Source organism: Chelonia mydas, chromosome 3, assembly GCF_015237465.2.
Source record: "Chelonia mydas isolate rCheMyd1 chromosome 3, rCheMyd1.pri.v2, whole genome shotgun sequence".
NCBI classification, from domain to species: Eukaryota; Metazoa; Chordata; order Testudines; family Cheloniidae; genus Chelonia; species Chelonia mydas.
In genome coordinates this window covers 27,956,841-27,973,877 of record NC_057851.1, presented here as the reverse complement: position 1 = coordinate 27,973,877, position 17,037 = coordinate 27,956,841, and the positions used below count along the sequence as shown (strand labels likewise).

The 17,037-nt window shown below is 46.3% G+C and overlaps 1 protein-coding gene across 2 annotated transcripts in view; it reads right to left on the bottom strand.

The window, feature by feature from the left end:
- ROCK2 (Rho associated coiled-coil containing protein kinase 2) overlaps positions 1-17,037 on the bottom strand; it is a 177,479-nt gene that overhangs the window by 71,532 nt on the left and 88,910 nt on the right. For both annotated transcript variants that reach the window (XM_007063284.4, XM_043542258.1), the window contains exon 6: positions 535-679. In XM_007063284.4, the coding sequence (XP_007063346.2) occupies positions 535-679 (145 nt within the window). The remainder of the gene's footprint in view (positions 1-534; positions 680-17,037) is intronic.

The following is a 17,037-nucleotide window of genomic DNA, read 5'->3' as shown; positions in this document are numbered from 1 at the left end:
GCTCAGTTCCAGACTCCTCACCAATGCTCTGATACTAGACTCTGAGGCTCGTTTACAACCTTGGATGGCTAGGGTCCTCTATAATGGATCTAATATTCATATACATTACATGACCTAATGGTCCAGTGCTTTACAATGGAAAATCCTGACTGGAGAGTACAAGAATTAGCCAAAAGCAGAAGCAATCACAGGCTGAACTGTCTCGATGCATCCATATGTCTTACTTGTTGCTATATAAGGATAATTGAATCATAAAATATATTTCACTAGGAAAGGGGTGATGAAGCACTGGAACGGGTTACCTTGGGACCTGGTGGAATCTCCATCCTTAGAGGTTTTAAGGCCCGGCCTGACAAAGCCCTGGCTGGGATTATTTAGTTGGTGTTAGTCCTGCTTTGAGCAGGGGATTGGACTAGATGACCTCCTGAAGTCCCTTCCAACCCCAATAGTCTATGATTCTATGATAAAAGTTCTTGAATAGAAGTTTCCAGAAGGGGATGGGGGAAAAATTTAATGAACTAAATTATTACTCACCAACAAGCATCTCAAAGAGAAAAACTCCTACGGACCACCAATCACACTCCCGTCCATAGCAGCCATCACCTCCTTGTGACTTCAAGACTTCAGGCGATATGTAGTCAGGCGTTCCAACAGCTGTATCACAGCGCACCATACCAGTCTACGTAATTGCAAAAAATTGCAAGTAATAATCGATTTAATTGAAACAATACAATAAACACAGTGTTTCACCAAAAATAAAATTAACCCATTTATGTTATTTTGAGAAAAACATGTCCCAAAGTAAGTAGTTTGGGAAACATTTAAGGCCTTCAAAAGTTCCTATTCCAGAAGTGGTTTCTGACAAAATGACTATTCCTGGTAACGCCTCTTATTTCTTTTTTAAAGCATATCTTTCAAGATTGAAAAAAAATTAAAAAGGAAATGTGACTTAGCCTAGGTTCCAGTATTAACAAAGCTGAGTATGCATACTATGGGCCTGATCCAAAGTGCACTGAAGTCAATGACTCAAATGACTTCAATGGGCTTTGAATTAGGCCCTAAAAGAGCAGACAGATACAGACACAGCTTTTTTTTTGGTTAGGCACTAAGACCAGTTAGGGGCTGAGTTTTTTGGTCTTGTTTTGTTTTTATTTTAATGCTTGAAAAACCAATTTAAATGAAATGAAAAGCTATTTTGGAAGAATGGGAAGGTTAAGCGCTACAAGAAAATACAATTTTTAAAGCCAAGCACAGGTTTTATCCTTAAAAACACTTGCTAGTACTTCATTAATTTAGCAACATAAAGGCCCTGACTATCCATACTCCTTGCTCCTTGCTCCTAGCTGAACAATCAATAAAAGAAGAGTCAATGTCAGGTCTGCTAGCATACTGGTTCAAAGTGATATGAGTTCAACTTCCCTAAATTCAAGCTTCAACTAGGTTTATTCCAGAGAGTCCAGATTGCAACAATGAAAAGAAATCCTGGATAAAGTACAGTATAAGTATCACAAATACTCTTGCACCATTGCTTCTTATCCAATCTCTCAATCCCAAGATACTTGTAAACCACAGAAAGTTTCTCACCCACCTTACCCTCAATTCTGTGAAAGAAAATAAGTAGTAACAGCTGAAAACAGAATTAAAAACAAAACAAAAAACACCAAAACCAAATTTCTGTTTTCTCAAGGAAACGTATTGCTGTCAGAGCTACAATGACAGAGGTCCAGTCAGATATTCTAGACTCCCCATTTAGAGTGTGACTGACAAGTTGTAAAGTAGTATTGGTTTGGTTATCACAAGTAACATAAACCAACATGTGATCTGATTTTTCTTTTAAACCAAAATCACAGACCATAACGATTACAGGTAGAAAATAGGTAAAATTAGGACATGTAAATGGACAGTACAGAGACCCTTAAGGAGCTACAAAAATGACCCCCAGTTAATGCCTGTGCAGTCTACTTCAGAGATTCCATTCTGAATCCGGGGTCCCTAAGAAAAGGCTAACTCTACAATTCCAGGTTGCGGGATAGGCCAGCTACGGCTTTCTGCATTATAATATAAATAGAGTAGATGATGGCCACTCTGGGATAAGGCAGTAGCTTCTTTTTACAATTGGTGATTAAAAACCCATTGCATTCTCTTCCTTTTAGGACAGGATGAATAAGAAAATGCTATATTTAACTCTACAGAATACCCAGATGCTGCAGTATCCATGACTCAAGTGTATATTGTTGATTAGGCATAGGTATGGAACACGTCTTTAAACCTTCTGCCTATGATAGCATTGTGGGCATAGATCTACAGACCTTGTCTGAACTTTGAGTGTGTCTCATCCTGATTTTGAACATGAATGAAGTTTCTCCAGTTGAACCTACCTCTCCTGTTTAACGAGGATTGTGGCTGCTAAATAAACTTTGGTATTGTTGGATGCCCCTGGAAGTCTGGAAGCCATACTAGATGGCTGAAATGGGAGACTGCTGAGGGAGATCTGGAGTCTTTGACAGTGATTTGCTGAAGCCACCTGAATTCCTCCCCAAACAAGAATTTTCCTTGAAAGGGGAAAGTTGTCAATCTGGTTTTCAAGGAGCAGTCAGAAGGCCTCTGCTTCAGTCACAGTCTATGCACTCAGACCAGGCTAATCATTGTGATATTTCCCCCCATTCCTTGCACAGCTTTGATTAAAGAAGCCATAAAGTAAGAAGACAGATTCCTAATATTTCTGTAGTATCACAAGGTAGAGAGGTCAAACCAAAGTAGGGCAGCATCTTAGTCAATCTGACTGCTCATTTCCACAAAATCTCTTGATTTACTTCGTTTTTGCAGTGATCTGATGCTTGCTGAAGGATCTTAGGTAATGTAGACTGAAGTTTGCAGAAAAGATCCCAAATATCTCAATGTCCAGCAAATGAAGTTTCCATTTTTCTCTCAAAGGGGATCTTCAGTGCTATTCTGAGCCTTCAGAGGATAGTATTTCTCCTTTTTAACTGGATACAGCTGCATCTTCTCTTGCATTCCACATGAAATTCTCTCAGGAGCAGATCTGGGGACTTTAACATCTCCTTGACGGACTATATACATGAGATTGCTATTTTCCATCATTCATTCGTCAGAGCATGCAAAAAGCTTTGAGGGCTTTGTATGAATATTTAAATACTAGGTACTCTAAGACTAATTGCATCAGTTTTTACACCTCCAATGTTAACATCCGTAAATTAGAGAATGAGGTCCTCTTTATCCCAAGAATAAGGATCAGGAACTCTTTACCAATTCCGTGGATCATCTCCTTGCCAGAGTTAATTGACCTCCATACTCTACTGTCTCAATGGCTGGGTTACAGTGAGGATCAGACTGTCAAACAGGACTGCTCCGAAGCTGAAAGGTCTGAGAGAGCTAAAGGGGGATGTCTTTCTCTGGGCAGAGAACATCCTATTCTCTTTTCATTAAATCCTAAGCCTGTTTCTCTCTAAGTCTCTAGTGCTCTGGCTACCATATTTACCAGAGGAGCTCTGTGACATAATGTCTCTTCTGTTAAGTAAAGGGCCTTTTCTTTCCCTGAAACTGTTATTGCCCTGCTCAGGACAGAGCTAGAAGCTTTTCAGAGGTGAAAGATGTAGGAGTTGGGCAGTCTCAGAGGCTGCGCCCTGAAAGGGGCTAAGTACTTCCAACTGGGAGGTGAAAGGGTTCCTCCAATAAGATGCAATATGTTTATATCTTAGAAGAACTGGGAACTTTGTGTGCCTTTTCTCTTGGTATCTCACATAGGTCCCCTATGCTGATCAACTCCCCAAGTCTCTGTGGCTGGGAGTGAGCTGGACTGGCTTCTGCAAATGCTGCAGACAGAATGGTTTCTTTATTCATCTACAGGGCCTTTTGAAGAGGTCAGAATGGCTCAATATATAAGAATGCTGCTGCAAGAGTGATGGTTTAGACTTTCTGATGATGCTTTTTTGAAGAGACAGAAGTACCAGCACCCTCCAACTTTTCTTTGTAGAGATAATGGAGTAAGTCAGGCCAGGTCTGGAGGCAATACTGAGCCTGGGCCTGCATATCACAGGGCTTACAGCACAGAGCTAGAGCAAGAGTTATCCAAGGTCATTGTGTGATGGTATCAGGGGAGCAAAAGGCTGAGTTGTAGAAGGAGGAAGAATTTCTCTCTGAAGGTTATTCTATCTACTGACGGTGTAGTCCCAAGTTGATGACCACCATTCCTTCTGTCCTGCAACACCTCCTTTCCTCAGAGTTCCCTTTGAGTTTGAGCTTCCCTAAGAGCTCAGCTAGAAGGGAACAGAGATACTGATTGGTCTGTCTGAAAAGCCAAGCTTTGTGGGCAGTTCTTGTCCCTGGAGTTTCTACAGGAATCAGCCATGATGCATGTTGCAGTCCTGTGATGGCTATTTCATTAGTCACAGAACCAAAAAGACAGCAGTCTTTTGGTGCCCCAAGTACTGTAGCTGAGGCAGCTGCATGCAAACATATGATTGGAGCTCCTACTAAGCCTCTGAGGCCTACTCCATTTTTTCCTTTGTTCAGGCCTTTCTTTCAGTTAGGGGAAGACTATACATGATCCTCCTGCAGGAGGTAAAAACAACTGAGCTTTGTAAGCCAACAAGTCCCATATATGAGGGGTAATGTCATGAAAACAATTTGCAATTCTGTGCATCTGCTGGTTGGAAGAAATTACACTCTGAGTGTCTACCTGGTACGGAAGATTTAACAGATAACGCTGCTTTGAATTCTATAAAAAATGGTTACCCACCTTCTTGTAACTGTTGTTCTTTGAGATGTGTTGTTCATGTCCATTGCAATCAGATGTGCATGCTCTGCATGCACAGTTGCTGGAAATTTCTCCCCCAGCAGCTCCTGTCGGGTTGGCTGTGGAGCCCCCTGGAGCGGTGCCTTCATGGCGCTCAATATATGACCCTGCTGACCTCGCCCCTTGCTGGCTGTTCCGACAGAGGGGTAGGAGGGTGGGTATTGGAAAGGACGTGAACAACACATCTCGAAGAACAGTTACAAGAAGGTAAGTAACCGTTTTTTCTTCTTCGAGTGCTTGTTCATGTCGATTCCAGTCAGGTGACTTCCAAGCTCTACCCCAGAGGTGGAGCTGGAGTTAAGGAATTGCTGACTGGAGCGCTGCTCTGCCAAAAGCTGCATCAACTCTAGCGTGCTGTGTGATGGCATAGTGAGAGGTGAACGTATGCACCGAGCACAAAGTAGCTGCCCTGCAGATTTCCTGTATCAGGACCTGGGCCAGGAATTCAGCTGATGAGGCCTGTGCCCTTGAGGAATGAGCCTTAAGAGGCGGTGCTGGGACCTTGGCCAGCTCACAACATGTGCAGATACAGGCCGTGATCCAGGAAAATAATCTTTGAGATGAGACCAGGAGTCCTTTCCTTCAGTCTGCCACGAACAGCTGGTTTGACCTCCTGAACGGCTTTGTGTACTCGATGTAGAATGCTAACACCTGCCAAACATCCAGTGACAGCAGACTTTGCTCTTGGGTACCGTTGTGGGGCTTGGGATAGAAAACAGGTAGAAAAATGTCTTGGCTACTTGCACCTTGTCCTTGTGGAAGACCATATAGGGTGGATTGGAGGTAAGGGCCTTTAACTACAACACCCTCCTGGCTGATGTGATGGCGACCAGGAAGGCTACCTTCCATGACAGGCAGAGAAGGGAGCAAGTCGCCAGCAGTTCGAATGGGGGTCCCATTATTCTGGAGAGGACCAGGTTAAGGTCCCATGCCAGAAGAGGCTGTCTAACCTGAGGATATATCCGTTCCAGGCCCTTAAGGAAACATCCTATCACAAGGTTGGCGAATATGAAGCGTCCAGATGTGCCCAGATGGAAGGCTGAGATAGCAGCAAGGCGTACCTTGATGGATGACACTGCCAGACCTTGTTGGTTGAGGTGCACAAGGTACTCCAGAATGAGTGGTACAGATGCCTGGAGTGGAGGAATGTGATGTTGGGCACACCAGCAAGGAAACCTCTTCCACTTGGCCAGGTAAGTGGCCCTGGTGGATGGTTTTCTGCTGAGAAACAGGACCTTTCTTACTGGTTCCGAGCACAGGAGCTCCATTGGGTTTAGCTGTGAAGCTTCCAAGATGTGAGATGGAGGGACTGGAGGTCCAGGTAGCGAAGGCGATTGTGGTCCTGTGTCATCAGATCAGGGTAGAGTGGTAACACGATAGGAATGTCCACAGACAGCTCCAGAAACGTGGTGTACTAATGTTGGCGGGACCATGCTGGGGCCAGCAGAATTACTTTCGCTCTGACTCTGTGGATTTTCAGCAGTAATCTATGCACGAGTGGATGGTGGAAAGGCATACATGAGACGGTCTCCCCTGGGAAGCAGGAACACATCCGAGATCAAACCTGGGTTGTGCTTCTGAAAGGAGCAGAACACTGGGCACCTCCTGTTGCTCCAGGTAACAAACAGATCGACCTGGGGAATCCCTCACTTTTGGGAGACGGAATATATGACATCTGGGTGGCCAACTTGTGATTGTGAAACGATCTGCTGAGGTGGTCCACAGGTTCGTTCTGCACACCTAGGAGATAGAACGCCTTCAGGTGAATGGAGTGGGCTATGCAGAACTCCCATAGCTGAAGGGCCTCCCGACATAGGGGGGAAGAGCGGGGTCCACCCTGCTTGTTGATGTAAAACATGGCCATAGTGTTGTCCGTCATTACCCGCACACACTGGCTTTGAAGCCAGGATAGGAAGATTTGACATGCTAGCTGTACTGCTCTGAGCTCTCTATTGATATCGATATGCAGGGAGAGCTCATCCTGCGACCATAATCCTTGTGTCTGGAGGTCTCCCAGATGCGCCCCCCAACCGAGAGCTGACACGTCCATTACTAGAGACAAGAAAAGCTGAGGGCTGTTGAAGGGGACTCCCTTGCACACTGTGCGAGGGTCTAGCCACCACTGGAGGGACGAGTACTTGATCTGACACCATGAACACAGATAACAGGCTGTCGTGCCCTGGGAGGTATACAGATGCGAGCCATGCTTGAAGTGGTCTGAGCCTCAGTCTGGCATGCTGGACCACGTAAGTGCAGGCTGACACGTGGCCGAGGAGACTCAGGCATCCCCTCTCGGTAGCAGTCAGGTACCATCTGAGGCTTTGGATAATGTTTTTCATGGTCTGAAATCTGGTCTCTGGCAAGAGCGCCCTTGCCTGCACTGAGTCCAGCACCGCACCAATGAATTCTATTCTTTGAGTCAGCGACAAGGTTGACTTGTTCACGTTGAGGAGGAGTCCCAGACTCTCGAAAGGAGCTCTGACTAGTCGGACTTGAGACTCCACCTGCTCCCTGGAGCGCCGCCTGAGTAGCCAGTCATCTAGGTATGGGTATACCTGTACCTGCCTCTTGCGAAGGAAGGCTGCTATGACCGATATACACTTGGTGAAACTCGGGGGGCTGTCAACAGACCGAAGGGTAGGACCATGAACTGACAGTGTATGGTGCTGGCTACACACTGCAGAAATCATCTGTGCGCAGGCCAAATAGCTATATGAAAGTACGCGTCTTTCATGTTGAGGGCAGCGTACCAGTCTCCCGAATCTAGGGAAGGGATAATAGCGCGCAGGGAGACCATGCGGAACTTCAACTTCACCATGAACCAGGTCTAGAATGGGTCAGACACTCCCCTCCCCGTTTGCCTTGAGGATTAGGAAATAGCGGGAGTAGAACCCCTTGCCCCTTAGCTCCTGAGGAACCTCCTTCATTGCCCCTAGGGCAAGGAGCGATTGCACCTCCTGGATAAGGAGTTGCTTGTGAGAAGGGTCCCTGAAGAGGGACCGGGAGGGGCGGTGGGAGGGAGGGTGGGGAGGAGCAGAATTGGAGAGAGTACCCCACTTCTACCGTACGGAGAACTTAGCAGTCCTATGTTATTTGGGACCATGCATGGTAGAAGTGGGATAGACAATTCCGAAAGCAGGACTGAGGATCCAGTATATAGTCTGGCACTTTGTCCCCGGGTACACCTTCAAAAGGTCTGCTTGGAGGCTGTTCAGGCATGCGCTTGGCCCTGTGATGATGAGGGCTGGGACGGCTTATGCCTACTGTTCCTACCTCGCCATCTAGAAAGTCTTGCCTAGGGCGAGGGTGCTGCGAGTCTCTGTGCTCGGAGATATTCTGCAGTGCCAATTCTGCCACCGATACTGGTGCACTCCGCACCGAGGAGATTGGTGCCGGGTCCTGCCATGCCGAGATGGACTGCAGTTTAAAAGCCAGCTCCAAGAGGAGCTGTTTCAACCTGAAATCCCACTCCTTTTTGGTCCTTGGTCGAAAACCCTTGCAAATCCTGCACCTAACAGCTTGGTGAGCCTCCCCCAGACTCTTTAACAAGTGTGGTGGGGGTTGCCCATTGGCATCAGCTTACTGCAGGACTTGCAGGGCTTGAACTATGGGGATTGAGGCTTGCCCTGACATCCCCAAGGGGAAAGGTCGGGGTGGAGGGGAAACCCCACTCCCAACAGAACTACTACTAACTAATAAAAACTAGAACTATAAACTATTGAGATAAGTTATACTAGAAAGCTACAGGAAGCGAGGAGAACTTGCAAGCAAGCCACTCACAGTTCCGACAACCGTCACAGGTGGTGAGAAGGAATGGAGGAGGGGCTGGGTCGGCAGGGTCGTATATTGAGCGCCATGAAGGCTCCACTCTAGGGGACTCTACAGCCGACCCTACGGGAGCTGCTAGGAGAAAAATTTCTGGCAACTATGCACCCAGCATGCACACACCTGACTGGAATAGACATGAACAAGCATTCAAAGAACAGTAAGATTCCTCCTTTCCATCCCCTACAAATCCATACTGCTATTTTTCTGGGATCTTTATACATAAATGAACTGTTAATACATACTACTGTTAAAGAAACTCAAAGTTAAAAAAGAAAAATTGGTGCTAGGGAGATGTCATAAATATAAAGGGAAGGGTAAACACCTTTAAATCCCTCCTGGCCAGAGGAAAAACCCTTTCACCTGTAAAGGGTTAAGAAGCTAAAATAACCTCCCTGGCACCTGACCAAAATGACCAATGAGGAGACAAGATACTTTCGAAGCTGGAGGGTGCGGGGAAACAAAGGGTTCTCTCTGTCTGTGTGATGCTTTTGCCGGGACCAGAGCAGGAATGCAGGTCAGAACTCCTGTAAAGAGTTAGTAAGCAATCTAGTTAAATATGCGTTAGATTCTGTTTTGTTTAAATGGCTGATAAAATAAGTTGTGCTGAATGGAATGTATATTCCTGTTTTTGTGTCGTTTTGTAACTTAAGGTTTTGCCTAGAGGGATTCTCTATGTTTTGAATCTGATTACCCTGTAAGGTATTTACCATCCTGATTTTACAGAGGTGGTTCTTTTACTTTTTCTTTAATTAAAATTCTTCTTTTAAGAACCTGATTGCTTTTTTCATTGTTCTTAAGATCCAAGGGTTTGGGTCTGTGTCTGTGTTCACCTATGCAAACTGGTGAGGATTTTTATCAAGCCTTCCCCAGGAAAGGGGGTGTAGTGCTTGGAGGGATATTGTGGGGGGGGGGAGACGTTTCCAAGTGGGCACGTCCCCTGTTCTTTGTGTAACACTTTGGTTGTGGCAGCTTTTAACCTAAGCTGGTAAGAATAAGCTTAGGGGGTCTTTCATGCAGGTCTCCACATCTGTACCCTAGAGTTCAGAGTGGGGAAGGAACCTTGACAGGAGGCCTATGTTTTACAGAAGTCATCCTGCCAACATCAATATATTTTTACAGCTGGGACATCCCCAGGATTTGGAGACATTCTAGAACTATGTCCATGTGTCTGATTTTACAGCTTCTTATATAAAATATTTCCTCCATTCCATTCAGTCTGAGACCATCTAAGTCTATAAAGACTTAAACTTTAAGGTATTAAAAAAACAACAACCCTAACTTCTAGGGGTCAGATAGTAGTTCAGTCTTGATTCCCAACCCAAGCCTGGAGTTTCTGCTACAATTACTTACAAAATGCTGCAAACACTTCAAACTTTAGAAAGGAATTAAAAGTCTCATTATAGTTCAATTTCCTTAATAGAAAAACATGAGTAATCTTACGGTTACTATTTTTGCAGCCCCCTGAGAAATTACTGATAGGTCCCCTCAACTTTGTGGGGTCAGTATAATTTTATACATATTACTGTTTTATTATTAGCTCTGATTAACAACAGAGCTTTATAATACTCTCAGCAGTCTTTGTTCACCAAACCTTTAACATATACTGCTGAACTAGTACTCTTTTGGTTCAAAACCAGTAGCCCTTTAAAAATAAACATAGCATAAAAAACGGTTACTGACCTTCCATAACTGTTGCTCTTCAAGATGTGATGCTCACGTCCATTCCCCATCAGGTGTGTGCATGCCGCATGCACCGTTGCTGGAGATTTTTCCCTCAGTGGTATCCAATCGGGTTGGCTCCAGCGCCTTTTGGTGCCACACGCTTATGCGCCAGTACAAGGGGCACTGCCAACCCTGCACCTTCTGAGTTTCTTCTTGCCAGCTAACTCTGACAGAGGGGTAGAAGGATGGGTCATGGAATGAATATGAGCAATTAATCTCAAAGAACAATAGTTACAGAAGGTCAGTAACCGTTTTCTCTTCAAGTGCCTGCTCACGTCCATTCCACATTTGGTGACTCACAAGCGGTACCCAAGGCAGTGGGCTCGGAGTTCATGGAGAAGCAGACTGCAACTCTGCTATCCTGAACCTCATGTCGTCACAAGACTGTTGGGTGATGGCATTGTGGGATCAGAAGATATGCATTGCTGACCAGGTTGCAGCCCTGCAGATGTCTTGGATTGGACTGCATTCAGCAATCCCAAATACAGGAGGTTATCCAGGATGATATTCTCTGGGCTGAAACTGGTAGGCCTTTCATTCTCTCTGCGATTGCCACAAAAGAGTTGCATGAATCTGTGGAAAGGTTTAGTCCTCTCAAGGTAGAAGGTGAGGAGATGCCAAACATCCAGTGCGTGAAGCCACTGCTCTTCTGAATTCTTGTGAGGCTTCGTGAAGAAGACTGGCAGTAAAATGGCCTGGTTGCTATGGAACTGAAAAACCACCTTTGGCAGGAAGGCCAGATGGAAGTGTAGCTGGACCTTGTTCTTGAAGAACACGGTGTGCAGTGGTTCTGATGTAAGGGCCCTGATTTCAGAGACCCATCTGGCTGAGGTAAATACTACCAAGAAGGTGACCTTCCAGGAGAGAAGCAACAGAGAGCACAATGCTAGCGGCTCAAAGGGAGGCCCCGTGAGTTTTGATAGGATCAGGTTTAAATCCCATGGGAGGGATCAATTTGTGAGCCTGAGGGTAAAGTCTCTCCAACTCCTTAAAAAAAAGAATGGTCATCTTGTGAAAGAAAACTGACTTACCGCCCGCTGGCGGGTGGAAGGTCAAAATTGATGCTAGATGCACCTTGATAGATGTGAAGGCTAGACCTTGTTGTTTTAGATGGAGCAAGTAATCCAGGACACACTGATTCGGACCAAGTCGGAGAGAGGCCCCATTTCGAATGACCATATTGAGAAATGCTTCCATTTAGTGAGGTAGGTATTCCTGGTGGAGGACTTCCTACTACCCAGAAGGACCTGTCGAACTTGTTCCGAACAGGCTTGTTCCATTGGGTTCAGCCATATAACTTCCATGCAGTCAGGTGAAGGGACCCAAGGTTCAAGTGGAGTAAACGGCTGTGATCTTGTGAGATCAGGTCCAGGCAGAGTGGGAACATTAGCTGGGGTACTACTGATAAGTCTAGCAGTGTGCCAAACCAGTGTGGGTGTGGCCATGCCGGGGCTATACGAATAACTCTCACCTTGTCTTGCTTGATTTTCAGAAGCACCTTGTAAACCAGAGGAACCAGTAGAAATGCGTAGAATAAGAGCTCTGTCCCTGGAAGTAAGAAGGCATGGGAGCCCAGGCTGTGCTCATGCAGCGAGCAAAACTGATGGCATTTCCAGTTCTGCTTGGCTGCAAACAGGTCAACCTAGAGAGATCCCCACCTTTGAAAGATGAACCTGATGACCTCTGGGTGAAGGGACCACTCGTGGTGAGAGGAGAAAGATCTGCTGAGGTGTGCCAGGGCATTCCAGGCTTCCAAAAGATGAGAAGCCTTGAAGTGGATGGAGTCCTTCATGCAGAAGTCCCACAGACAGATGGCCTCTTGACACAAGGTGGAGCAGTATGCTCCTCCCTGCTTACTGATGTAGAACACGGCTATGGTGCTGTCTATCAATACCTGCACTGCCTTGCCTGCAATCTGGGGAAGGAACACTTGGCAAGTCAAGCAGACCCCTCTGAGCTTCCAGACATTTATGTGCAAGGAGAGTTCTTACTGGGACCACAGGCCCTAAGTTAATCAAGGTGGGCTCCCCAACCTAGGTCTGAAGGATACGACACTAGGGACACTGATGGCTGGAGGGCAACAAAGAGAACGCCCGCCAGTGCCATCCGGGGGTCCTTCCACCAGTCAAGGGAGGCAAGGACTGGGGCTGGAACAGCAAGCACAGAGTCCAAGTAGTGACAGTTCGGAAAGTACACTGAAGCTAACCATGTCTGCAGGGTCCTGAGGCACAGCCTTGCATACCATAGCATGTAAGTGCATGCGGCTATGTGTTCCAGTTGCTTGAGGCAAACCCAAGCTGTTGTGATCAGTTAAGCCATGACCTTGAATATCAGGTCTGGAATCACATCCTTGGAAGGAAGGTTCCGGCGTGAGTTGAGTCTAGCACTGCCACGATAAACTCTATTCTCTGTACTGGAATAAGTCGACTTTTGTTCATTTACCAACAGGCCCAGTGCATGGAAGGTGGCTTGGACCAGGCTGCTGCTTTTCTTTACTTGAGCCTCTGAATGACCCTTGATCAGCCAGCCAGTCATTGAGGTATGCGTAGACTTGAATGCCTCGCCTTCTGAGAAAGGCAGCTACCACCACCATGCCTTTTGTAAAAACCCAGGAGGCTGAGGACCCGCCAAAAGGGAAAATGGTGAATTGGTAAAGAGTCTGGTTTATAATAAATCTGATAAATCTTCTGTGGCCATGGAAGACAGAAATGTGAAAATAAGCGTCCTTCAAGTTGAGGGCTCCTGGATCCAGGGAGGGAATGATTGAGGCCATGGAGATGAGGCAGAACCTCAGTTTCTTGATGTCAAGTTTCCTTCCCCACTCTGAACTCTAGGGTACAGATGTGGGGACCTGCTTATTTTTACCAGCTTAGGTTAAAACTGCCCCAAGGTACAAACTATTTTACCTTTTGCCCTTGGACTTTATTGCTCCCACCACCAAGTGTCTAACAAATATATAACAGGGAAAGAGCCCACTTGGAAACATCTTTCCCCTCAAAATCCTCCGCAAACCCTACACCCCCTTTCCTGGGGAAGGCTTGATAAAAATCCTCACCAATTTGCACAGGTGAACACAGACCCAAACTCTTGGGTCTTAAGAACAATGAAAAAACAATCAGGTTCTTAAAAGAAGAATTTTAATTAAAGAAAAAGTAAAAGAATCACCTCTGTAAAATCAGGATGGTAAATACCTTACAGGGTAATTAGATTCAAAACAGAGAATCCCTCTAGGCAAAACCTTAAGTTACAAAACGACACAAAAACAGGAATATACATTCCATTCAGCACAACTTATTTTATCAGCCATTTAAACAAAACAGAATCTAACGCATATCTAGCTAGATTACTTACTAAGTTCTAAGACTCCATTCCTTGTCTGTTCCTGGCAAAAAACAACACACAGTCAGAGAGAACCCTTTGTTTCCCCCCCACCCCAACTTTGAAAGTATCTTGCCTCCTCATTGGTCATTTTGGTCAGGTGCCAGGGAGGTTATTTTAGCTTCTTAACCCTTTACAGGTGAAAGGGTTTTTCCTCTGGCCAGGAGGGATTTAAAGGTGTTTACCCTTCCCTTTATATTTATGACACTTGAGATAATTATTGAGGTGATGCAGGTCCAGGATGGGGCAAAAGCCAATCTGGGCCTTTGGGATTAGGAAATATCGGGAGTAAAACTTTTTCCCTCTCAATTTTCGAGGTACCTCTTCCACAGTCCCCACCGGTAAGAGGATCTGCAGCTCCTGGACTAGGAGTTGCTTGTGAGAAGGGTCACTGAAGAGGGACGGGGACGAAGGGTGGGAGAGAGGAGTGGCTGAAAACTGCAGGATATAACCACCCACCACTGTAGTTAGCACCCAGTGGCCCTATGTGATGTGGGACGATGCCGAACTTAAGTGGGAGTCAGTCCAAAAACAAAGGAGGTTCAAGGATCCGAGGTGGAAACTGGTATAGTACCCTTGGGCACACCTTCAAAAAGCCTGCTTGGGTCCACCAGAGTAGCTATGCGACCCCGGCAATGAGGTTGAGGTGGATGGGAGCAACTGATGGCGTTTGTAACCTCTGCCCTTTCTCTTGTACAGGTCCTGTCTCAGTGGCGGAGCCGAGAAGTGGGCTGGCTGTTGAGGTCTGAAGTGCCTCCTTGAAGTGGATGAAGCACAGAGGCCCAGGGATCTGAAGGTAGCCCTTGAGTCCTTCAGGCCATAGAGTTTTGTGTCCATTTGCTCTGAAATAATGAGGAGCCTTTGAAAGGGAGGTCCTGGATCGATTGCTGGACCTCCTGAGGTAGCCATGAGGACTGTAGCCAAGGATATCGCGTCATGGACACTGCAGAGGCCATCGTCCTGGCTGCCATGTCAGCAGCATTCAGTGTCGCCTGGAGTGAGGCTCTGACAACATTCTTTCCCCTCCACTAATTGGGCACAGAATTCCTGCCTTGAAGTCCTCAGGCACGGAGACCTTAAAATTGGATAAGGAGTCCTACAAGTTGTAATTGTATCTCCCCAGCAGGGTTTGCTGGTTTGAGATTAGTTGTAGACCACCTGTTGAATAAACTTTCTTCCCAAACAGATTGAGTTTCCTTGCATCCTTCTGTTTGTGGGTAGCACTTGCTTGGCTCTGTCTACTCCTCTCATTGGCCACCCATACAACTAGGAACCCAGGAGGGGGGCTGAGAGTATAGCTACTCATACCCATTGGCTCACACACAATATTTCTTCTCTGCCCTCTTCAAAGTGGGAGGGAGAGAAGACTGGGTCTGCCACAGGGCTCTGACCGGACCCATTACCACCTCGTTAATGGGTAGGGCTGTACGGGGAGATTTCTGCAAACCAGTAAAGTGCCTGATACCACTATTGCTTAAAATTAAAGGCAGCCAAGTCAGCAGACTGCAAATTGGCCATGCAGCAGCCTCACCTTAACCAAGGCAGGAGGGGAGGGGGTTTTGGGTGCCACAAACTGGACAGCTTGACCCCGCGTCCTTCCTGATAAGAACTGTGTTGAAGTTGCTGATACATGCATTTTAGAAGAGCCGGGTGTGCCCTCAGGAATGTGTCTGTTAGAGCCTCAAGACTGCAAACTCTGGGGAAAACTCACACCTGGTTAATCAATAATTAGAAGGAAACCTTTTGCTTGACCGTTGAAACTGCTTGCTTAACAAGTGACATGTCATTGTTTTACTAATGTATAAATAAGGGGGAAAAGTTTGAGGTAGTGAGACTCCTCGGGACTGGACTCTCCTTCTGGATGCAGCTTATGTTCTCCACTGGCAGACAGGCTGCAGCTGTGCCACTCGAGAGCCACACTCAGCTTCAGTAATTATCGAGGGTTGGGGGTGTTTTACTAACCTGCTGCGGACATGCGTAAGTGCTTGAGACTAAGTAAAGTTTAGCTTTAAGTGAAAGCACTCTTGTGTTGTCCTGTTTGTGCCAGCCATCTATCGGTCGGACGGCCGTGTCTCCCCTGATTTATTTCCTGACACCACCTCGCACAGAGTAAAAGTTACCAAGAGCTTTCGGTTGAAAGAACCCCAGGTAACAGAGCCACCTTAAATGGTGCTGCTGCATCTAGAATGTCAATAAGGGTGAGAGACAATTCCTAGAGCTCCTCAATCTCTAGCTCCAGGTTAACTGCTACCCGCTTGAGAAACTCCTGATGGGCTCTAAAGTCACCTTGCGGCAGTGAGCCACTCGGTCCCGAGATGTCCTGGTCTGCGGAGGAGGAAGAAGAGGCCTCTACTGGAAGGTGAGGGCTGTTTTCTCATCTTCAGCTTTAATTACCTCCATGTGGCCCACGTTCTGTGCATCAGCACTGGGAGTCGATGTCCAGTACCGAGCAGAGTGAAGGGGGATCCCGCCCCTCGGAAGCAAACGAGTATGACAGGTGAGAAGATGGACATGGTACTGAGGGAAACGCCCATGGGTTCCTGAATGGCCACTGAAAAGACCATTGTCCACCTGACCAGGTACTCGTGGGGGGACCTGCACTGAGGTCCAGCAGCACATAGGACAGTACCAGTGGCAGCTCTTGCACTGGGTGTAGGGCTTCACATAAACTCAGATGACGAGTCCTCCCGAGGTGACCAAGGGCAGTGGTACTCCTTACTTCCGACGTCTGGTGCCGAAGGTCCGGAGACCAGTGGCTGAAGCAAGAGGAGTTATTCCAGCAACCGTCAGGGGCGGTAAGAAGGAATTGATTGGGTGTGGGGCCAGTGGCGCACTTTATACCGCCACATAGAGGGTGCTAGAGTCAACCTGATGCATACCACTGAGGGAAAAATCTCCAGCAACGGTCCATGCCATGCGCACACACCTAACATGGTATGGATATGAGCAAGTACTTAAAGAAGAAAAACAAGTTAAGGGTTCATATTAAGCAGATCAAATACTATTTTTACCTTATTTCAATTACAAGTAAAACAAGGTCCATTATCACATTAAGTTTAGTCTCAGATGACTAAACAAATTTGGCTTACTGCAAGCAAAGTGTCAGTCAGGGTTCTGAATATCTATACAGGGAAAGGATCAGAGAATGTGTTCAGAGAATGAGAACCTGGAAAGCCTTATAGAATTTGTACAATGAAAGAAGCAAAGTCTGAAGGCATAAGCCACCTAATATGTAGCCTAATAATATCAATACAGATAGGGTGGTCCAACTGGACTCTTACAGCTACAAGGTT